Source organism: Colossoma macropomum, unplaced genomic scaffold (genome assembly GCF_904425465.1).
Source record: "Colossoma macropomum unplaced genomic scaffold, Colossoma_macropomum, whole genome shotgun sequence".
NCBI lineage: Eukaryota > Metazoa > Chordata > Actinopteri > Characiformes > Serrasalmidae > Colossoma > Colossoma macropomum.
In genome coordinates this window covers 21,934,103-21,958,014 of record NW_023494804.1, presented here as the reverse complement: position 1 = coordinate 21,958,014, position 23,912 = coordinate 21,934,103, and the positions used below count along the sequence as shown (strand labels likewise).

General features: G+C 37.2%; 3 protein-coding genes across 3 annotated transcripts; 1 reads left to right on the top strand and 2 right to left on the bottom strand.

Moving 5' to 3' along the window:
* Positions 1-223: 223 nt before the first annotated feature.
* On the bottom strand, positions 224-6,086 carry LOC118824351 (protein shisa-like-2B). Its single transcript, XM_036594441.1, has 3 exons — positions 5,899-6,086; positions 3,760-3,903; positions 224-344 (listed from the first exon to the last, which is right to left on the bottom strand). The coding sequence occupies exons 1-3, from the start codon at positions 6,084-6,086 to the stop codon at positions 224-226; spliced, it is 453 nt and encodes a 150-aa protein (XP_036450334.1).
* A 3,872-nt stretch (positions 6,087-9,958) lies between these two features.
* plac8.2 (placenta associated 8, tandem duplicate 2) lies at positions 9,959-14,755 on the top strand. Its single transcript, XM_036594921.1, has 5 exons — positions 9,959-10,087; positions 11,308-11,400; positions 11,868-11,992; positions 13,066-13,195; positions 14,602-14,755. The coding sequence occupies exons 2-4, from the start codon at positions 11,316-11,318 to the stop codon at positions 13,168-13,170; spliced, it is 315 nt and encodes a 104-aa protein (XP_036450814.1). The 5' UTR covers positions 9,959-10,087; positions 11,308-11,315; the 3' UTR covers positions 13,171-13,195; positions 14,602-14,755.
* Positions 14,756-17,301: 2,546 nt separating this feature from the next.
* cops4 (COP9 constitutive photomorphogenic homolog subunit 4 (Arabidopsis)) lies at positions 17,302-22,739 on the bottom strand. The gene is made up of 10 exons (XM_036594920.1): positions 21,868-22,739; positions 20,481-20,560; positions 20,023-20,174; positions 19,805-19,908; positions 19,525-19,678; positions 19,225-19,375; positions 18,929-19,099; positions 18,660-18,775; positions 17,798-17,882; positions 17,302-17,707 (listed from the first exon to the last, which is right to left on the bottom strand). The coding sequence occupies exons 1-10, from the start codon at positions 21,939-21,941 to the stop codon at positions 17,574-17,576; spliced, it is 1,221 nt and encodes a 406-aa protein (XP_036450813.1). The 5' UTR covers positions 21,942-22,739; the 3' UTR covers positions 17,302-17,573.
* Between the last annotated feature and the right edge of the window lie 1,173 nt (positions 22,740-23,912).

Sequence of the window (23,912 nt, the reverse complement as noted above, 5' to 3'; positions counted from 1 at the left end):
TCAGTCAAATATGAAGTATACAGCTATTTAAATTTTACAAAAAATCACAAATGCCAAATTTATGACAGTGATTGAATTTACTTACTTCTTTAATGTAACTCTAGAAAAAAGGAGAAATTCAGAAATGAAAAAAGGGGTCAAGGTTACAAAGATTATTTTCCCACGTAGCAGCCATCATCTTCCAGGAATCAATGGTGTACATTGGCCTTCTGAATCACCAGCTTTAAATTACGGTCAGATCCGAAAGAGTGTTTACGCTGTCTGCGTTCATGTGCGTTGGTTGGTTTATGTCTCTTCTACTCACTCTTTTCAGTGATGACTCTCTTGGATCTGATGGTTTATGGAAGAAACAAAAAATCAACAGACAATGTTATACCACATTTTAAAATTATATATATATATATATATATATATATATATATATATATATATATATATATATATATATATATAAAGTTATATATATAGTAAAATTATATATAAGGTGGTGCTTGAAGGTTTGTGAAACCTTTAGAATTTATTATATTTCTGCATAAATTTGACCTAATACTTCATCAGGTTTTCACACAAGTCCTAATAGTAGATAAAAAAATATTAGAGTTGGTCATTTATTGAGGAAAATGATCCAATATTACATATTAACTCAACATTTCCAGTAACTGTTGATTAGTTCTATACATTGGCTTGGTGGACTTTTAGCCCATTCCTCTGTGCTTCAACTCTTATGTTGGTGGGTTTCCTGCCGTGAACTGCTGCTTCAGGTCCTTCCACAACACTTCTACAGGATTAAGGTCAGGACTTTGACTTGGCCATTCCAAAACATTAACTTTATTCTTCTTTAACCATTCTTTGGTAGAATGACTTGTGTGCTTAGAGTCGTTGTCTTGCTGCATGACCCATGTTCAGAGAATACATGTCCTGACATTGTCCTATAGAATTTTCTGGTATAATTCAGAGTTAGATGATGACAAGCCGTCCTGGCACAGATGTAAGCAGAAAAGGCCCAAACCATGATACGACCACCACTGTGTTTCACAGATGGGATAAGGTTTTTACGCTGGAATGCAGTGTTTTCCTTTCTCCAAACATAACGCTTCTCATTTAAACCAAAAAGATCTATTTTGGTCTCACCTGTCCGCCTTCTGGCTTCTCCATGTGATCTTTAGCAAACTGCAGATGGGTTCCTAGACCTCGCAGACTATTACACGCCTTGCCCTTGGGGTGATCACTCCTGGAGAGCTTAACAATGGACTTGAATTCCTTCCATTTGTACACAATCTGTCTGACTATGGATTGGTGGATTTCTGTGTTGTTAAGATCAGACTGTAATATATGCTTGTTCTCACACCTGTCACTCACACCTGATTGCCATTCCATTGATTTAAAACATCTGACTCTAATGCCTACATACCATATCATTAAAAAGACATTTTTTGTTTTCTCTTAATCTTTGATTGTAGTGTAATGACTGATAATATTAACCAACCTTCTTCCTATTACCCAGAGTTCAGCAAGTTCAAAGATTCTCCCTGACAATGCATTTCACCTAGAAATACGTCACGCTATAGAAGAAAAAAGCATTATGTCTGCCAATTCACACTGACTTTTAAAGAAGTTCATGTGGTTAGGTCAAAGTTTAAGTTCAGGGTCCAAGTGTGTGATAGTAAGTGGGAGTGATGATACTGTTTACGGCTTGATATGAAAAGTCGATTGTGGATCAGAGGTGTATGAAGACCCGCAGAAGGCACTATACAGAAAACGGGCTTCATGTGTTATATAATCCTTATCAGGATAGTTTAGAATTAAGTAAACTGCAGGTACTCATAAAAGTACTTATAGATCAGAAGCAAAGCTCAACTGATGTTTTCCAGTAGGTGTATTTCAGAACCATGCTTTTTGTTTGATGTTCGATATTTAAAAAAAAAAATACAATATACAATACTATATATATATATATATATATATATATATATATATATATTTAATTATTATTGTTATTTTATTTTTTTCCACAAGCCACTTTTTATCAAGTTTGTTTGATATTTTTACCAGTCTGGCTATATGTGCTCTGTGACTAGTGTTTGCTGAAATATCACTCACACAACAGCTCTTGGTACCATTTCTGTAGTCAGTAGATTGCACATCGGTACAGTATACAGTATAATTATTCTCAAGTATATAATTATATAAGTGTATATACACAGTAAAAACCATTCATTTAATTTCCAGTCAAAATGACTGTTACGTATAAGTTGTTCATTTTTCAGTGTCAGGAAAAAAGCAGAAAACATCTTTAACATTAAATTAAACAGAAGCTTCAACAACTAAATATAATATAATTTTTAGTGTTGAGTGTGTCCACTCTTTATTACAGCTTCCATTCTTTTCAGGATACTTGCTTCCAGTTTTTCAAAGTCATGTCAAAGTTTATTTATATAGCGCTTTTTGCCACAGGAATTGTCACAAAGCAGCTTTACAGAAAAATCTGGGTCCCTAACAGCAAGTGGAAGAAACCTTGAGAGGAACCAAGACTCAAAAGGGAAACCCATCCTCCTCTGGTTGACACTGGATAGCAAAACAATAGTACAACAGCGATATGAACAGAGAATAAGGTTTTATCATTAATATATAATATTAAAAATAGAGAAAAAGGGAAAAGCAGATGAAGGAATGGCTATGATTAAATGGTTCAAGATAACCAGCAGCTTCTTTGTTTGATTGTCAAATTTTCTTCTTTTTTGTCTATTTCCTTTCCTCAGTGAAGCTTCTTGACAGCTACACATCCTTTCAGACCCATAGTGCTGAGTCTCACAGTGGAAGGATGGCCGTTTTGACTTGAAATTAAATAAATGAAGGGTGGTCTCTCACATTTGCACAGTACTATATATATTTTATTGGTAGTTCTGTGAATATTTTTACCATACAGACAGACAATGGGACCAAAATACTGGAAATTAGTACTTTACTAAGTATCGACTGCTCAAATGGGCCTTTTCCATAATTATTTGTGCAGTATATGGTACAAAAGGCTTACTTTTTAAACTTCCTCATATTATGTTAAACTGTAAGGAACAGCAATAATGTTCCTGGGTCAAATTGACCCAATGCATGTTTAACCATCCGAAAGTAGTTCAAAAATATATTTTTCTCTATAAACATTATCTTTAGCTTTTAATATCAATATCAATTAATATCAATTTAAGCAGTATTTAGCAGTATTCAGGTTTTTTACCCCTTACAGATCATGGTTTACTTTTAATAATTCACATTTTGTTATTCATTAAAAAAATAATTTTCTGTTTTTTTTTTCATACATGGCAAAAACTAGATATTTAACATATTTGTTTTATTAATTCTTACTTTTTAAAACTTTTTAAAACATTTTTGACATATTTTCTCTCATGTTGATTAATACAAACAAAACAGCAGTTCTGAGCCATAAGTCTAATAGTAAAGGTTTCATGCACCAAAAATATTTTAGAATAATACAATAAAATTTGACCCGCAACATAAGTGGGGTTTAAGATGCCTCTTTGACAAAACAATAAATGATTAGATTCCACCGTTACAAACAGAATAAATGAGTTGTGCCTGTATGTCAGTAAACACTTAGATTTGCAGTAGCATCTGTTGCTAAAGGTAAACAGGTGAGTTTCCAAACTTTTCCTTCAGTAAATTAGCTTGTTCAGTGCTGGGGCAGTGCAGTTTTCTGGTTCTGGAGTAGCTTACTTTAGCTTTAGGTCATTACCTGCATCAGGGCTGCTGGTATGGCTGTGTAGTTTGAGCCCAGTGTCGGCCTGCTGGGGTTTGGTGCGGAGGAAAAGGACGCAGAGCACCAGCACACTGGTGAGGAATGCCAGCAGAACCAGAGCAGCTATGCTGAGTCCTACCAGCAGTCCAGCACTGCAGTGAGAGAATAGAAAAACGAGTACAGCACTGAGGCCTCAGCTGTAAAGGACTGGTTCACAGAAAAATCAAATTCACACAGATCTCGCTCTACTCCAAATGTAGTCGATCAGCCAAGACGTGTTTGGTGTCCAGAGTTTGCTTCTTTAGTTTTGCACTGGAGCTATAAGGGTAATGCAGTAGAGGCCTGTGGGGCAGATTTACTAAGAGAGGCGTTAATTACTGGCACTAAAAGTATAAAAAAAAAATGGCTAATACTTGTCGAGAAAGTGATTATTTCAACATTAATAATTATTGTGAGAAAATAAGACATTATTTCAATGTAATACGTCAAAAATTTGAGAACATTGAGAATTTCTCTTTTGAAACTCATTCATTCCCAGAAGCCAGAGAACACAGAAATAGCACAGTAACAAGTAGCTTTAGTGGAGCTGGGATTGCAGAGTGAAGGAGATTCAATGGTTTGGAAAAGGCAAAAAACAAGCAGAAGACAGATGCGGCCCCTATTAACCGCTTTATGGACGCTAAAGAACCATTGCACCCATTTAATAACTTTGTGATGATGCTAAATAAATCTACCCTATGTCTATGTCAAGGATCAGAATTGTTCTTTTCTGTCGTTTCATAATTTAATAATAATAATGATATTTATTTATACAGCACTCTTCATGCCGGTTGCAGCTAAAAGTGTTTTACAGACAGGTGATAAAGCTTAACAGTAATACAAGAAATTTTAAGAGATCATATAAGAAAATGACACAGATCAAATTAAAAAGATAAATACCAAGAGACTTTGAGTTTTACTTAAATGCTGAGTTAAAGAGAAACGTTTTTAGATGCTTCTTAAAAGTGAGTACTGAGCTTGACTGTCTGATACAAGGTGGAATTGACTTTCACAGTTTAGAAGCAGAACAACTGAACGAGTCTCTCCATGTTTTCTGTATTTAATCTGCAGATCTAAGATCACGTGCTGGAACATAAACAGACAGACACTCTGTGCTGTAAGCGGTGCTTTAAGGTCATTTAGAGCCTTAAAAACACTAGTAGCAAAACTTTAAAATCTATTCTGAAAGATACAGGTAGCCAGTGCAGTTCTTTAAACACCGGAGTGATATGATCTCTCTTTTGTGTTAGGATGCATGCTGTCGCATTATATATATATATATATATATATATATATATATATATATATATATATATATATATATATATATATATATATATATATATATATATATTAGATCTAGGTCTGTTTTTATGGGCCTTTACACTCATATTTACTCAAAACTATAGACCATTCTGACATAGCAGCCCTATTAAATAAATACAAAAAAACAAGAAAGAGTAGACATATCCTTTCTAAAGTGCTTTCATATTCACACACCCTGTCTGCAGACTAGTGAGTATTTCACAAAGTAGGATTTCTCATTAAGGTAATTTACAGCACCCATATCAGTAAAAACGAAAATGTAACACTTTTTCAATGAAAGAGTTGTAATATGTAAACATTGTTGAACTTTAAAACAATATGGTTCATGCCATACTTGGAAACTAAGCTGTAAATGTGAGTAAAATCAATGCATTTCCATATTTCTATTATAGTGAGCTCCGCCCATTCACACTGAAGTTATATGGGGTGTTTCAGCCCAGCCAATTAGAAGTCAATTCCTTACATCAGTATGTAAAAGCACAGTTGAAAAAACAGCCTGTTTAATTCTAAGGGATAAAGAGAGCATGGAAATGGCCCTGTAAACATAAATTACTACTATGACTGTTTTAGGTTCACACAAATGTCATAAGTAGACTTCAGGAAAATAAATAAAACACAAGAAAAATGTAGGATATGTGTCCTTAACAGAACCAATAAATGGTTCTTTTATGGCATTACTACTTTTTAAAAGCCACCTTTCCTTCTATTGGACAGACCTGATGTTGGGCTCAGTTCATCTCACTATCTGAGGAACCTGCTTTATCAAATATCCTCCTTCTTACCTCAGACTCCACATGTAGGCATGTTTGTATGGGTAGTAGTTTCCAGGCTCACTGCAGCAGTACTTCATGTCCTCAAACCCACAGCAGTACTCCAGTTCCGGACTTTTTGGATCTTGGGGGCATGTAAAACGTTCCACAAAACTGGCACCCTCTGTAAAATAACCCTCACAAATGTGGACGTCAGCCATCGCAGCTGGTGTGGGGGCCGGTTTGTATAGATGCAGTAGTGAAGGAGAAATGGTCCCTCAATTTACACTGTGCTTGGGTTTTCTTTATCTATGCTGCTACCCTTTTTTCTGGATGTCTGAGTGCTGTGCCATCAGCACTAAGTGCTCTTTCTGATCTGAAGGATGACCTTATTGCACGGTAATGTGGCCACGCAGATGTCGTCTTTGGCATTGGGGCATATGTGCATTATTTCAGTGCAATCAGCAAACAACAGCAGTCTCTGGATTGAAGTATACTTCAAAATCACTCAGTGCTCATGTTTCTCAGAGGCTGGACTTTAGTGGGGCATGATTGCCTAATTAGACCTTTAGGCCCATCCAGTTGTAGTCTGGTTGGCTTGCCAATTGACCTATCCATGCTGCCCATAAATGCATTCTTTGGTAGTTAATGTTTCTAGGCTTCAAAAGCTTTACAGAATGGTAGCAAAAGTTATATTCAACCTAATGAAAGTAAAATAATTATTTACATTGAACTGCTACAGTGTTCAATACATTTTGAACACCATTGCATCAATACATAATGCTGAGTTTACAGTTAAAGCTGGAAGAATATTTCAAACAATGAAAGATCTAAATGAAATCAAGCTACTGCCGCACTTTTGTAAGTATACTTAAAGCTGCACCATGTAGATTTTTTTTAAATGAAAGAAGTAGCATTACTGACTCAGGAGAAAAAAAATCTTGGGAAAATACGGTGTGCGTGAGCTGTGATGGGTTGGATTTTGCGGCAATTTTTTGGATGACATCATACGTTTTTCAGTATTAGCATTACACAGGCAGGCACAAAAAGATATGATGATGTGAAGATATGACGACAATCATAGATAATTCGCTTACATCCTCAGAAGACACGTCATTCACAGGGTTTTGACTGAGTTCTCTTCGGAACAAATGATGCAGAGATTAGGAGTTCTGCTCAGCAAGCAGCAGTCACTGCACCGTACAAACTCAAACCACCACATTGTTCTGACCAAAAAGACACCGTTTTGCTTCAAACCATTGTTTTTATTTTAAGTATACTACCGGCAGTAAAGTGGTATGCTATCACAGCCATGCATAACTGACAGTCTAAAAGAGCATAACTAGCCTTAACTGGTCTGAGCTGTTTTTCTCTATGAGAAAAAAAATGAATAATGTTTTTGAAAATCACTGCTATTGCCCCCTGTAGTAAACAACACATTCTAAATAAGGAATTCCGGATCTGAGCTTTTGTCCCTATGGAACAAATTAATGTTTTTTTTGTTTTTTTTTAATTTCTTGTAGTGAACAAAAATGTTCCAAACCTTGCATCCATTTTCCATTGAATGTCACTGGATTCTCTAAATTACATTCTCGATAAGTTGGTTGAAATATGGATATTGTCACATGGAAGCTAATACTGCTGTGCATTGAACTGAAGTCACAGGACTGACAACCACACCACAGTTACCCCATACAAGCCAGCAAGCTATGTCAGTTGTGGTGGTTAAGTGACTTTGTCAGTAGCTGCCTACAATTTAAGTAGTTGACGTCATATAATAATGCTAAGGCCCATACAACCCAACAACCCTTGTCAAAGTGGAACATAAGAATAGTACTATAAAGGTACTAGCTAGGTGTGCCCATAGCTGACACAGGAGCTCCATGGTGCACATGGAAATAGAATGGCATTTTTATCTCATTCACTTTTTTTTTTTCTATTGTGTGATTCAAATATTCAGTAAATTATTCAGCACTGCCAATAGATTGGGATGCTCTGGAGCAGTAAAAAGTAAGGTAGCCTTGCCCAATGCGGTATTCGCTAGAGGGGTATAAACCTCCTCCAACACTGGGCGGTGGAGCACTGTTTTCTGGAGTGATGGAGCTCCATTCATTACCTTTGGAATGAGCTTGAGTGATCCAGAACTGATCATCCAACATCAGTACCTAATGCTCTTCTGGCTGAATGCAATCAAATCCTCACAGCAACATTCCAACATCCAGTGTAAAACCTTCCCAGAAGAGTAGAGGCTGTTACTGCAGTAAAGGAGGAACAAACCCTCTATTAACACCCTTGATTTCAGAGGAGACACTGGATGAGCAGGTGTCTACAAACATTTGGACATACAGTGTAGATACAGCATTAATGCATTTGGTACACAAAATATAAACAGTTTTTCTCAGCACACTTACTACAATACAATATAAAAAGTGCATTTGCATAGTATGTACAGTTTAGGTGTATTAATGTTATTAATCTTATTCAGTAACTGCTGCAAAATTAATATAGAAGTTGAGCTTAAGTAGTTAACCCTAGTGTGGTGTTCAGGTCTGTGGGACCCATTTAAAATGTTTACCAAAAGAAGAAATGATGCGATTTATTATTACTTCAACTTTAGATTCCTTTGGCCTTTGCTAATTTTCTGTGAAGAACATATAAAATAACACATTTTGAATGACTTCACACTTTATACCCCCTTTTTATATTAATATTACACATGCGGTGTTGGGGTGAACCCGCTGTGTGTGTGTGTGTGTGTTTGTGTGTATGTGTTTGTATATGTGTCCGTGTGTGTGAGGGTGGAAAACATGGACAGGCTGCTGACTGGCTACAGCTGCTAAAGGAGAACCCTACGCTGGCCACTTGTGATATTTTAAACTTCTGGTATTTTTTACATAAATTGTTGTGGTCATGATTTAAAAAAACAATAATGCGGTGGGTCCATCAGACCCACTGAGTAACAAAAACATGAACACCACACAAGGGTTAATGCATTTAATTGATGTGCATTATGCTACATTTTCTTGCTTTTTTATTTCCCCTGAGGCCCGCTTATAATGTTTGTGTCATTTTATGATCCAAAAGCAGTCATAATTCATATTTACATGACCATCTTTCAACCACACATTTTTCTATAGAAGCCATTTTTTGTTACCGTGGCTTTAAGACTGATATATGTAAATGACTTCTGTTCTGATTGGCTGTCTTGCATTGTAAAAAGCAGTCTGAAACACTGCTTATAACTTGAATTGGCTAAACTGCTGTAGGCTGAATGAGCAGATATGTGAAATTGCTGGATTTTCGTGACATCACAAAAAAACAATGAATTCAATATGGGCTTAGTGTCCACAAATGACCTGTATGAACTGGGGAGTGAACAGTGTTGATACCTTAATATTGTTTACATACTACATTAAACTGTTTTATTTTAAAGAAAGCAAAAATATCAGTTTTCTATGATATGGCCCTTTAAGACTTTGATAATTTAGTTTGATATGGATGAAATAACTAGTAGGTGAGCGGAATTACAGAAACTCAAACAGCAAAATCTCCAAGGTTACATTCATCCAAGCTACAACTGTGCAAACTTTCATCACTTTAGACCAATCAGAACAAGATTTACGACATCATTCTGAATGTTGTTGGTCTTGAATTGGTTAAGCAAGCAACACCAAAGGGCAACTGAAGAACAGGGAAGCATAAAACTCTATACAGACATGAGGAAAAAAGACTGACTAGTTCTAATGAGGCACATTCACATTACACAAATATATGTGATAATTGTTCAACACTTCAGCCACATTAATGTTTCCAGATAGTGGCTGATGGAAAATTTAAATAGTAATTATATACTACTTACAGTGAATTAATGACCTGATCCTACATGCCCAAAAAGATTTTTGTAATCATTCTAGCGATATGCTGTGCTATAAATCATGCATTTACATCCAGCTCACCATAAAACACCAATTTGCTTTGGGTGGGTGGGTTATAAATGGTTGAAATGGGTGTGTGTATAACATAGCGATGTTGCAAACGTCAGAGCCACCTGACTCAATCGATTTTCCCGGTAGTGGACTTTTGTCTGTTTAGGGTAACTAAGTTATAAAGATTACAACATGTGAGTCCTCAGAGCAGCTATAAAAGACCCTTCGCTCTGTTACTGGTCACTGTACCGAATACTTGAAGAACAGCGTGGGAGTAAGGAAAATCTTCGAACAAGGTAAAAGAAATTCACTCTCTTCAACACTTCATTCTCCATAGGAATAATATCACTACTACTACTACTGATATATGATCTCAGTACAGTTATGACCGTTACTATGTGGTCTGTTTGCTTTTAAATGTTTTAATTATTTAATGTGCTGACATTTTTATTTATTTATTTTACTACATAGCTCACTGTGTGTGTTTCTGGAGTTGTTATGTAGCTGTTCATTAGGAAGTGTGTGGAAGAAACAAAGAAGATGCCTAAAAAACTTATTCTATATAACATGAAGCTAGCATATATGAGTAATGTATGCCATCCATATGTGAATGATGTTTTCTATCACATATTGTTAAAAATATGTGTTCCATATATCTGTTTATATGTGCTGATGTATGGCTGAAATATAATGGATATGGAAATAAGGAAAATCTGTATGTAGTACTATACTTCATTTATCTGAAATTTATATATGGCAACTAAACAGGAGAAGGAAAAAACCTTAATTTTGAATGGGAGTTTCTGGAATAAGATTACTTTCTGTGTAATTTTGAACCATTTCTGTTTTTCCATTTGGCATGAAATTGTAACACACTGTAAAGAGCAGCTGGTAGTTTTGGGCCTGACAGCGACGAGCTGTCTGTCTGTCTGTCTGCCTGATCATTCTATCATTCTATCTATTGTTGTTGTCATGCCAAAACCTTGTATCTCGTAACATTACAGGAGAAGGAAAAAACAATTTTAACATCTAATGGAAGTTAAGGCTTCTCAGTGATTGCGGACAATTTCTTTTCATCTGTTTATCATGAAATTTTAACACAATTTAAAGAATAACAGAGCAACAGAGAACAAAGAATAAAGAGTTTTCAAATTATGTAAAAAAGAAAAGCGACAGCGATGAAACACACACACACTCACACATATATATATGTGTGACAGCAGCGTTTTATACACACACACACATATATATATATACTTGGTAAAACGTCTGGTTCCATTGAATTACATTAAAACTAAAGAATGTTTCTTCTGTCTCCTGTAAAGTTATCATTTGGAGAAAAAAATAAAAAATAAATATATATATATATATATATATATATATATATATATATATATATATATATATATATATATGCATACATAAAAGGTTATTTCTTTATTTACTTAATACTCTTCCCCATAACTCATTTTGGGAGGAAATGTTCTGATGAAAGTTCACTGTATGTTTAATACAGAGAAGACTATGGAGGTCACAACCCAGCCTGGACCGTACACACGCTCAGAGTTCCAGACCGGACTGTTCGAGTGCTGTGATGACTGCTGCACATGTAAGCCTCAGATCAGCCACTATGCTTATCTAAGATAGGGTCTTTTATGGATTGAGTCAAAATTGTTATACCACAGACACATAAACTCAGGCCATAAAGGGTCACCTACCAACCATGACCTATAAATATTCTTTCCTTGTACAGCTCGGTTCAAAAGTTTGGGATCACTATTTTATTTTGATATTTTTTGTATCATAAATTAATCAAAGCTACAGTCTATTACTTAATAATATTACTGTTTTGTATCATATTCATATTCATTTTGTAACTTTTTGTACTATTAGTTATCAGAATAAACTCAGTTTATGTCCATTTTATAACATTATAACAATATATGTTCTTATTAAACAACAAATATTAACATAATTCCAAACTTGTGAACACTAGAGTGCATGCAGATGCTTTTAATCACTGTTATTATTCAGTGCTTGAATCACAGTGGCTTTAACAGTGTCCTCTGTTGGCAGGCATGTATGGATACTTCTGTTTGCCTTGCCTGGGCTGCACTATTGCCAGTCATATGGGTGAATGCTGCTTATGTGGGTTAGGCATGCCGATACGCAGCGTGTACCGAACCAAGTACAACATTAAGGTCAGTTTGCAAGCCAGTGTCACTGATGACCCCCAAAATGCTCTGACAGAATGTTTATTTCTGATATTACACATGATTTAAAGGGCCCATAACCTGCTTTTTCTGTATCACTTTAAAATGTATCACTTTAAAATAAGACTTTCCTTATAAAGCAGTATCAGTTTAACTTGAGTTCATTAATGGTTATTAATTAGGTCATAAAGATTTAAAATCATTAGTAAGCAGTTATGACACATACGTAAAAAGGGCAACAGTGACCTGTTGGTTGCCTAATAGTCAACCCTTAGTCAAATTATAATCATTTAATCATTACATTTTGATGTTTACAGATATTACTTTGTCTTCCTTATCAGTCAGTAATAAACCTGTCAGCTTCATCACACATTCATATTCAACAGATATAACAGCACACGTTTGCCCTTTTTATTAATGTGTTAGAACTGCTTATTACTGATTTTTAAAGTGTTTATAACCTAACTGATAGCTGTTAACAAGCTAATTTTAAACCATTCATAAACGCTTTATAAGGGTAGTCTTATTTTAATGTGGTATCAGTTTTTCTTGCAGTTTATTTTATTACAATGTTAGTCAGAACTTATTATTACATGACCATTTTTCAACGTCTCTTTATCGTTCAGAATTCAACAGGTTGTTTTTGTTATTGTGCCTTTAAGACTGATATCTGAAAATGAACTCTGTTGTGATTGGCTGCCCTGTATCCTGTATTGTACATACAACATTAAACTAACTTATCTAGAAAAAGTGAAGAAATTCCAGTTTTTCATTATATGGGCCCTTTAAACATAGAGTTCTGTGTAATCTTCTAGACAGGATTCCATATTAAATGTATTTATCTCTGTACACCTGGTTGTTGTTCACAGTTTATGTTTTAAAGTTATCTCAGCCTTGAACTAAGCCTAGTCTTGGGCCAATTATTTTTCACCATTAAAAGTCATATATAATCTAAGTTTAGGCTTGATCTGAGTTGGGGAAACTAGAGAGTAGTGATCTGTTAATGCTCTATGAGTGATATGTAGTGATCAGCGCCCTCTGCTGTTTGGTTTTGTCTGCAGGGCTCCATGTGTAAAGACTTCATGGTCACTTCCTGCTGTCTACCCTGCGCAACTTGCCAGCTGAAGAGAGACATTGACAGGAGAAAACAACAGGGAATCTTCTGAAGTGCACTACTACTAAGTGCACTGGGTGAGTGTCCTCATGGTGGAATTCACAAGGGTAATCCCACCGATTTTGCAAAATTTCTGCACGGTTCAGTCACTGAGATGTAGTCGTTTAGAGTACACACTACAGATTCAGATTTCTTTACAGTGGTGGTGAGAGAAACCTGGAGTCACAATGTCTACAACACAAATATAGCCATTTTATGTACTACCTGAAATAATCAGCAAACCTACATGTGCCTTCTGAGCATTTACGTGTGACGTTTAATATGGCAAACATGAAAAAATAAGTTTTCTTTAGGTACTATTTTGCTCGAACAACTTGCATGTATCTTTCCATCATAAATGGGTAAAAAATAAGTGTCTCAGGCATCAAGTAACGCAGTCTTAACCACTTCATGTTAATAACTTTCTGTGATGTAGTGTTTAGACCAGGGGTCGGCAACCCAAATGTTAAGAAGAGCCATTTTGTCCTTTCAACAAAAATCAAACCACCTTAGGAGCCACAACATTTTATATCCATTTTACCATCTTGGCTGTAAATATGTGTCAGTATATGCTAATGTACTAGTGTAGACTAACAAATATAATATAAACCAAAACGCAGACTTATGTTGCTCTGTTTTAAGCTTTAGCTCAGCTATAGCTGCTTTTCTCACATCTCCGGCAGGAATCTTTTTCTCAAAAATAGAATAGTTTCTTGTAAAATGCCTCTCAACGTTTGACTTTTTATGAGGCTGAAGTCAGCTTTTCGTTTGCCAGTGGTGCAGTGGTTACATTCTGGCGCCTCAGGCAGCATTTAAGGTGGAATGGGAAAATTTGAACAAGAAGCTGGCAAATGAGAAACTTCAGTTTTGTGACTTTTTAGTGTTTGACAGTTTCTCATTGCAGATTAAATGTATCAGAAGACCAGCTGGAGTGCTTATAAATGCAAATAAGTCAATTTGTCTTCAAATTATCGTTGTTCATCTTAAATCTTTCTCTTTGCCTTTTCATTAGCTACTAGCAAGGCAAGATTGCTGTCTGTGCGCCAACCTTCAGAGTTAAAGGTTGTTGAATTAGCAGTTATACATTAACTCCAGCATTTAAGACCATTTACTGTTAAAACTGTGTTAGAACGACCAGCAGAGCTTTATTTTACTGCAAAGGAGGATTATTTTATTTCTACCTAAAAATCAAATTCTGCTGTGGAGTCAACAGGGAACAGGGGTGAAAAAGAGCCGCATGTTGCCAACTCTGTGCTAGAAGCATTAAGAACACTTCAGACGTCCGGTTCCTATCACCATCACTGTGAACAGTACTCACTCAGTTTCTTTAGAGTGGAAAATTTCACCTCAAACCGCTCAAAATGACTTTGTTTACATCTTGACCATTTATTTATGCATACGAGTCACTGACACTTACACTGAGATTCAATTCTTCTTTTTACAGGACCTTTGGGATGACACTGAATACCAAATCACTCATCAGTTATGTAGTTTAAGAAGTGGTTAATGGAATTGTACTGTGTAAATGTGTAGAAAAATCATAATTCCTTGTCAAAGTGAGACATTAGTACATAATAAAATAGTTTGTGTCCACAGTGTCCATTTGTGTGATTGTTAAACAGTCTGATGGCTGTAAATGACTTTTTTACTTGTACAATAAAGTTAGAACACACTTGGTCCGATCACAAATAAGAACCTACTTTTCTCACCCTTTAATTAAATACTGCACTCTACAAAAATCTTCGGCAGCCATTAAAAAACTGTGAGTTAAAACAATTTATCTTGACAATATTTGGATTGTGACTTCTTGCTGCACTCACAGCCATCACATGGTAAATTCCATCAGCAGCAACTGATTTAAGTTAATGAGGGACTCATTAGATAAACTAGGTACTGAATGATAACTCCTGGGCTTCATCGAGGGAAGCTTTGAAAATTTCCACCAATAAAATCACAATGTACTGTTCATTTATTTGCATTTACATGAATGTTAGTGTTTTTCAACAAATAAATGCTTAAACAGATACATCATTTTCTCAGATCTAGTAAGATCAATGTTACTGTGCAAAACTCAGAGACCACCCAAAATGCTCATAAGTACAAATAATTTTTTCAGTATCATGAAAAAAGCAAGGGCGGCACGGTGGCGCAGTGGGTAGCGCTGTCACCTCACAGCAAGAATGGCCTGGGTTCGATTCCCGGCCGGGTGACCAGGGTCGTTTCTGTGTGGAGTTTGCATGTTCTCCCCGTGTCTGCGTGGGTTTCCTCCGGGTACTCCGGTTTCCTCCCACAGTCCAAAAACATGCAGTCAGGCCAATTGGACATGCTAAATTGCCCCTAGGTGTGAGTGTGTGTGTGGATGTATATGTCTGTTTGTCTGCCCTGCGATGGACTGGCGACCTGTCCAGGGTGTATCCTGCCTTTCGCCCGATGACAGCTGGGATAGGCTCCAGCACCCCACCGCGACCCAGAAGGATAAGCGGTTTAGAGGATGGATGGATGGATGAAAAAAGCAGAAAATGCAGTCAAGTGAAAATTAAACAGAACCCTCAACAACTAAATTCAATACCACAGTGTTCATTCTTTACTGTGTCCACCCTTTACCTTTATTACGGCTTCCAGCTTTCAGACAATCATTTTTCACACATCCAAAGTTCAGTCTTAAAAGTTTTTTTTCTGCTTCTCACAGTCCAAGTAATCCCAAACACATTTAGTGATGTTGAGGTCTGGACTCTAGAGTGGTCAAACCACAGCACTATTTTGCTTTGTTTTCCTTTTGATAGCTACACATACTTTCATATCTTTTGTATGTGTGTTAATTTCATGTAATAAATAATACATTACATTACATGTAAAAATGAATAAGTAATATTCCCACTTTGTGGTGAGCTATTGAAAGTCCTGTAGATACCTCTAATTTAGATACATTCTATTTGTTTATTGTCTGTGTTCTACCAACCCCAAATGTGCGTGCACCTCAGAATAAATCACACATGGCTGAACTCAGTTTAGCAAAACAGACATCTATAAAGATTTAAGATCGCATGCACACTTTGTACACCTGTACTACATGGTAAATCATTAATGTGTTATCTCAGTCTATATTGTGGAATGGTAATCATGGTAACCTACTATCTTTGTCACATAACCCTTGCGCCATAACATAAAAGGCTATAATTACTGCTCAGATTATTATGTTTGCATCTGCACACCACGCCTTCAGTCTATGGTTGTAGCATGAGGAGTTTATTATGGGACTGTCAGATGGGAGGGAATTCTGAGAATTTGAGCTGGATTCTGAGCAGCTTTGACTTTAGACTGGAAGGCCTGAGAAACAGGCATAAAAGCAAGAACAGAGAAGTGATGGGAAGTGAAAACTCTGTCATGGGAAACAGGAAGTGAGATAGGAGAAAAGTCTGGTTCTTCTCCTAATTATTGGTTATTGCAGGACTTAAAGGACTCCATAAAATGGGAAACTGAATTTCTCATTTTTCTGCAATAAAAGATCATGATGTAATATGAAAACATTGCTAGAGTTTCAAGACATACCATTCACTCCCCAGGTCACATGTGGAAACTAAGCTGCAAAAACAGCTAATTCTGAATTCACTGTTTTTGTGAAGTCATGAAAACCAACACATTTGCATTTATCTAGGTATTCTGCCTACCCATTCATACTGATGTCAGAAAGAGTGTTTCAGCCTAGTCGACTTTTTGAATGAGGCACAATACAGGGCATCCAATTAGAAGAGAGCTCAGAAACAGCCTGTTCAATTCAAAAAGATAAAGGGGTTGGAAACGACACATAAAACCACACAAAAGGGGAGAAAAAATAAAATGCAAGAAAATGTAGGATATGCATACCCTTTGGGTGTCCAATCTTATCTGCAAAGGGCTGGGTAGCTGCGGTTTTTCATTCCAGCACAGCAGGAGCTCACACGATCAGTCGTTTGAAGTCTGACCAAATGATTAGACAAGTAGAATCAGGTTTACTCCTGCTTGTTTGGAATCAAAACCTGCTGCCACACCGGCCCTTTGTAGATAAGATTGGACACCCCTGGCATACGCCAAGTTAATAAGAACACAAACGTAAAAGGGACTGTGGACACTGCTAAAGCTGACAAAAATCAACATCTGAGGAACATAGATTTACACAAAGGTTTATTAAGACATCAAATCATCTTCACATACTATGTCCATGTTAATATGACGTGAGCCTCAAAACCCAAAACAGTCACTGCGAACATACGTGCTGCGGATATCCAACTGCTTACAAAGCAACATCTTAACAGAGTATTCAGAAGGCCTGCTCACGGTCCACATTTTGATAAGAGTCTTTGGAAAATGTCTCTGTAATTTTTGACCTAAAGATGGTGAGATCTCAGAAAGTGGCTGGGTCGACTAGGAGTAGAAGGTTTATTGAGACATCTGGGCCTCTATGGCTTGTGCTGTCCACTCCGGTGCTGCCTGACTAATCTTCTCCAGAAGGTTGTTTACCTGAAAGCAGAGTGACTGGATCTGCTTGTCCCAGGTGGGCAGTGGCTCTCGTGCTAATAGGAAAAAAGAGACAGAATTCTGTAACATCAGAGCTTTCACTGACACTGATAGAAGTGATGAAGGTTAGAGAAAACCCAGCTTACTCTCAAAGTGGACAATGCCATCTATTTGGTCAATGAAGCCATTCATACGGCCCTCTGTTATCATTTGCGAAGCAATCTTTTCTGCCTGCAGAAAAATAAAAATGAAAAGTTAGACTGGTGGGCGGGGGTGTGACTTCATGATTTAAAGCAGAGCTGCCACACCCTACTCGAGAAGATCTTCTGGAAGGCAGAGTTTAATTCTGATCCTGTTAATCAAGTCTTAGAGAACACTTAAGGAACAGGTATATTAGATTAGGATTGAAAGAAGGAAAATCTGTAGGAAGAAAGCTTAATCTGATGAAGTTAATGCTTTGACATACAGCAAAAACAAACAGCATATAAGTAAAAAAATGCTCAAAAGTTTATTTTCCAAAGGCCTTTACCTAGTTGCTCCCCAGACTTAGTAAATGCCAGTTCCACCTGCTAGCTAGGTCTCCCCTGTCACATGATGCTGCCAAACTGAGAGGCTGGGGGCTAGCACATGCTTCCTAAGAGACATGTGAAGCACCACCACATCTTTACAAACTGCTGGTAACTGCTGGTGTCACTGGAGAGGTTAACACACCTGGAGAAGTCCATAACTCCTGGTCACAAATGGCTCTGGCATCGCAAGAAATCATGCTTGCAATTACCTGATGATAGGGCAAATGCTTGTGCCAGCCAAGAGCCCTGGTACAAACATTACATGTTTCTGCCTTGAACATCACAGATGCCCTTAATTACCACCACTGCTTGAGCAGCTCTTCAGTGGTCTATTGGGCTTCATCAGTACCACATAGTACATTACATATATATAAACCATGGAATAGACCTTTATTACAGTTGTGGAATGATTCTTAATGTTAAAAATGCTGTTTCTTACCTTTGCTGGTGGGATCTCTAAAAGTGCTCCTAATTCTTCAAATGTTATGTTATTGTACAGCTTGCTAGCAGACAAAAGGTTGTGCTCAATGACTGCTCGATCTAAGATACTTGAACCTGAAAAAAAGATACAAAACTACTTAAACACAGTCCACTTCCCTTGATGGTGGATCTAAAGTTTTACAAAACTCATGAACGGCTGGAGTCAAGACTAGCAGTAAAAATCATAATGATTAGATATTGTCAGTTTTTGTTGTTGGTGTAACTTACCATCTGCTGTGGTGGCTTTCTGGTGCGGCATTAGCATTGCAGCAAATTCCTGCAGCTGGTTTCCCCGAATGATTCGATCCAAATACATTTTCTCTAGGATGCCATAGGCAGCCAGCTGCTGACATCGTTCATCCTTGAACAGCGTGGCCAGCATACGGGAACGTTGCTGCCCTAAAAACCCATCACAGCCAATATGAGCCTAGATTCTGTGTCTGATTCAAACTAGTATGAATTCAAAAGGATAACTCAGAAGACTTTAACTATTAATATATACTCCCAGAAGAGTTACGGCATACCTGCAGAAGCCAGAATAGTGCAGTGGAGAGCATGTTTTAAGGCCTCCAGGCGTTCGCTCTCATGGACAATGGATTTATATGAAAGCTCATTGTAGCGCTGAGCTGCTTCAATGAATTTCCTTCGATAGTCCAGCACTCTAGCGTAGCATACCTGCAAAGATAAAATATGTGCAATGAAATATTTCCTGGAACATTTAATGACAATGATGGGACATTTTAAAAACACTGACCCACCAATCTTGTATTCACAATATTTTCAGAATGACAAACTGTACACTGCATTTTTAAGGCCTTCTGCACCTTATAGTGGATCTGCAGCTGTTCATTGGTTGACTCGTTCTGGAGTAAAGATGCACGGTTGATGTAGGCCTCAGCCTGAACAGGATCATCATCCTCCAGATACAGTCGGGCGATCTTCAGATAAGTGTCCAATTTGTAGTCAACATTGTACTGCCTGAAAACAATCACAAGAGTCTTCGATTTAACACTGCTTTACACTATAAAAAACAGCATTGATCTAATTGAAGCCAAAGCTAGTTCAATGCAGATAACAGGCTTTGATTAATAAGGCATGGCTTACTTTTGTCCCGTCTCCAACGGTATACCCACTAAAACCTGGGCAGCATTTCTCCAGTCCTCTTCCTTCTCATATATAGTGGCTAGATGCTGTCTAATCGAAGCCACCTGCAACAGCGTATGTTCTCATATTCAATATGTACTCCATGTCACATTCTGGCTGAACAAGGCAGAAATTAATAACAGTGAGAAACAGCACGAGGTCTAACTGTCAAAATTCACCTGCTCTTCGAAGGAGATGACTCTTGGCTGAATCTTCTCAAGGGTAAAGTGGTAGACAGCTTTAGCTGTGCTATCAGGTAAATTTGGAAGGTGTGTGCAGAAGTCAGTCAGTAGCTGTCTTGATATCACCAGACTGACATTTTCATTGACCACTGCAGAGGAACGGAAAAAAAAACATCTTACAGATAGAAACACATACACTTGGCATTCCATGTATACCACAGACACCTTACATCAGGAGTGTCCAGTCTTATTTTTATTAACTTTTATTCCAGCCTAGCTGGATCATGCCTAATCAACTGCTTGAGGTCAATCGTTAACAAGCAGCATCAGGCGTGCCGCTACTTGTTTGGACTTGCAGCCACACCGGCCTTTTGTAGACAAGACTGGACATCCTTGGCTTACAGCATCTTTTCTCACAAGGTTTATGCCACCATAATCTATGTTAGAGTACTTACTAGCTTCAACAAATGCTTTCAGCGCCTCAAGCTGTTCAGCATCTGTAAACTGTATAGCCTTCTCCAGTATCTGACGGTATCTATAATAATTCACAGATAAAAAAAAAACCATCACAGACCTTCTATTTTCAACACAAAAGAGCCATTCAAAATTCAAAGTGTTACAATTTAGCCTCATATAATATCTAACATTAACATATAGTGGGAATAGTTAAAATGAGTAAAACTTCATGTTATTTTTTTTTTTGGATATACAATCAAGACACTTGGTTGAATAATTGAACAGAAACCTGCATGATTTCATAGATTTTTAGTAACAATTCCCTATTTAGGTGACCAATTTCCCATTTATCATTTCACATAGTAAAAACCGAGGAAAATCTGTAAGTAATGTTTTCCCCCTAACTTTTTTTCTTCTGGAGTCTGTACAATGGTAAACTAAGAATTTTAAAGCCAAATACATTATACGATATATATGATAATATGTAATTATACATAATTTCTTACTTTCTGTAATTACAAACGACAAGAAAATATATAAATATCTGTAATGAGAAACAAATATGTGGACATATGGCTGTCATGAAAAGAAAAAAACTCTAAAACAGAAAAATAAAGATTCTTCTTTCTGTACTAACTGACCTACTATATGAATTGCGCATACCTGCTTGATGATTATGACACTGGAGATATTTATGCACATCACTTGATTTCTATAGCTATCGTATCATAAAGTTGCCAACAACCAAATAATGATCACTAACAGATAGCTAGGTTAGTTCAGGGAGCTAATAATTCTCTACTCACTGTAAAATAATAACTGGTTTATGCACACTGCCACTGCCAGACAGGCTTAGCTACCGCACGCTAGCTAGCATCAGTTACACCTGAATCCACCATGCAACTCGTCTGTCAGTAACAAAAATGCAGACGTGCTATAAATATTAAATATTTGCGGAAATGACAGTTATCAAACGCTTCTTCTTCAGCTTTGTGCTCGGTTCTTATTATACTGAGCAAATTATCTGGAACAGTAGCCCACCGGCATATCACAACTAGCCAGCTAACATTAGCTAGCTCGTATAGCTGTACCATTAGCTACGCTGAAGTCTGCTTCTCGTTCGAATTTGCCCGTTCCACCTTAAATGGTGCCGCAGTTGCCTTCTGAGGTTGATTCAGAATGGGAAAAGCTGCGCAATTTAAGGTGGAACGGGCAAATTCGAAAAAGCTGCTAGCGAACAGAAGCCGACTTCAGCCTCGTACGTTAGCTTGTAGCTTCACATAGTGCAGCACTTTATCACTTACAACAAACTATACAAACGAAAGCCGATAAACCTAACAGACGGGTTAATGGACAATAAGTAATAATAGCCGCAGAAGTGCGTACTTTCCAGCCAGGTCTTTGTGAGATCCGCTGGAGTTCATGAGCTGGGCGAGCTCCTGCCTCACGCCGGCCGCCATTTTCCTCAGTAAACAACAACCAGAAGCGAAGAGTTTTGACAGTCAGGAGGGCAGTACAGTTTCTGAGGTTACCCCACCGGGGCAGGACCCGTCTGTGGACAGACCTTCAAGCCCTGATGGTGCTTTAAAGAGCCCATATCCAAAGCGGAGTAAAAAAAGTAGTGATGGCTCATTACTGAATACACAGACCTTAATGTATTGAGTAGCTAATGTATTACATTACAATACATAAAAAGTAACTTATTCAGAATACATTAAGAATACATAAAGAAAAAGTCCATGGGGAATTATTTACTTCATACTGTTCCTCGCTGTTATTGTCTGGCAGCTTTGTTCATGTAATTCTTCTGATAAAATGTTTCTAAAAATGTATTTATTCAAAAGGAGAGAAAGTAAAAGGGAAACAAACTCATCAGCTTTATTTTGAGTTCTATGACCTGCTTCAGTCCACTGCTGCTCCCATAGGCCCACTACCCTTTCATTACCTAAGCCAGGGGTGCTCAGTCCTGGTCCCTGAGATCTAGTACTATACAGAGTTCAGCTCCAAGCCTAATCTGATCCAGGAAATGAAGGTCTTCAGTGGTGATCCAGGTAATGAAGGCCTTGTGTTGGATCTGAACTCTCCAGGGTGGTAAATCTCCCAGGACTGGGCACTCCTGACCTAAGCCATCAATTCACCATATCCCAATAACAAAATCTCACAAATGTGAGTGTGAGTTAATGGAATGTGTGTAATTTGCCATGAAATGCAGGCACGAGTCCAGTACAATACTAAAGCTGAGCTTATCACTCGTGATCATGTCCACTACAGAGGAGACTGTTCAGTTCCACCATTGTTTAAAAGAGTTTACTAACACTCAGATTAGAGAGTGGCTCATCACAGTGATTTATCAGTCTACAGGCTTTAGCACGAACTTCTGTGTTTGTAAAGAAGCTTTTAATTGAGTTGTACTTGTGTAACACTGTAATATTTAACCCTGTCCGTATCCTGCACTTTGAGCTGCCACCAGCATTAAAAGTGCTATATAAATAAAAATTGTATGATGTTTGTGTGGTTTTATGTGCAGTCATAATTCATTTTTACATGATCATTTCCAACATCTCTTCATCCTTTAGAATTAAACTGGCTCTTTTTATGCCTTTAAAGTGGTATTCCGCTGTTTTTCAAAAAAATTGCATAATTAAATGGTAACGATGTAAAAAAAAAAGTCTTATTTAGAGTGATATGATGTGAAATGCTCTTTTCTAGAGAAATAGAGTCAGAGTTGTTCACAGTGGTGGATAGTAACCAGGCATCTGAAGAGTTTAATGCCTTTCACTTCTCTCTCACAGGAAGTGTTTTATATTCATTAATTTTACGAATACAAATATGGTAGTTTTGAGATAAGGTTTTGGGCTAAATGTTTTTTTTTAAATCCATTCATGTCAGAGAAATACATGCAGATGTTGTAATGCAAAATAGTACCCAAAGAAAACCTTTTTTTATTAACCACTATTTTACCATATGCAACATTACACAAGCTATAAAGACACAGAAGACACGTGTAGGTTTACTGGTTGTTTTAGGCTATAAAAAGGTTATATTTGTGTTGAAGACATTGCAACCCCTGGTTCCGTCACCACCACTGTAAAGAAATTCTGATTGCCTTTTCACATAAAACCACTCTGAATGATTTTGTTTACATCTCAGTGGTTGAATTGTGCAGAGATTTGGAGATTGGCAGAATTCCCTTTCAAGGGTGTTATCTGTGAAATAACCTATTTTCTGATTGGCTGGCTTGTATCGTGCAGCAGTCTGGACTGAAACACTCCTTATAACCTCACTCTGAATGAGCGGAGCCAAAATGCTGTAGACTGATAGATTTAAATATGTTGGTTTTCAAGACATCACAAACTGAGTTCATTTAAAACAAGAAGTTTTTGAAGCATATGTTCCAAAAGTGTGTCAATCAAGTTATTGACGGAGCACTT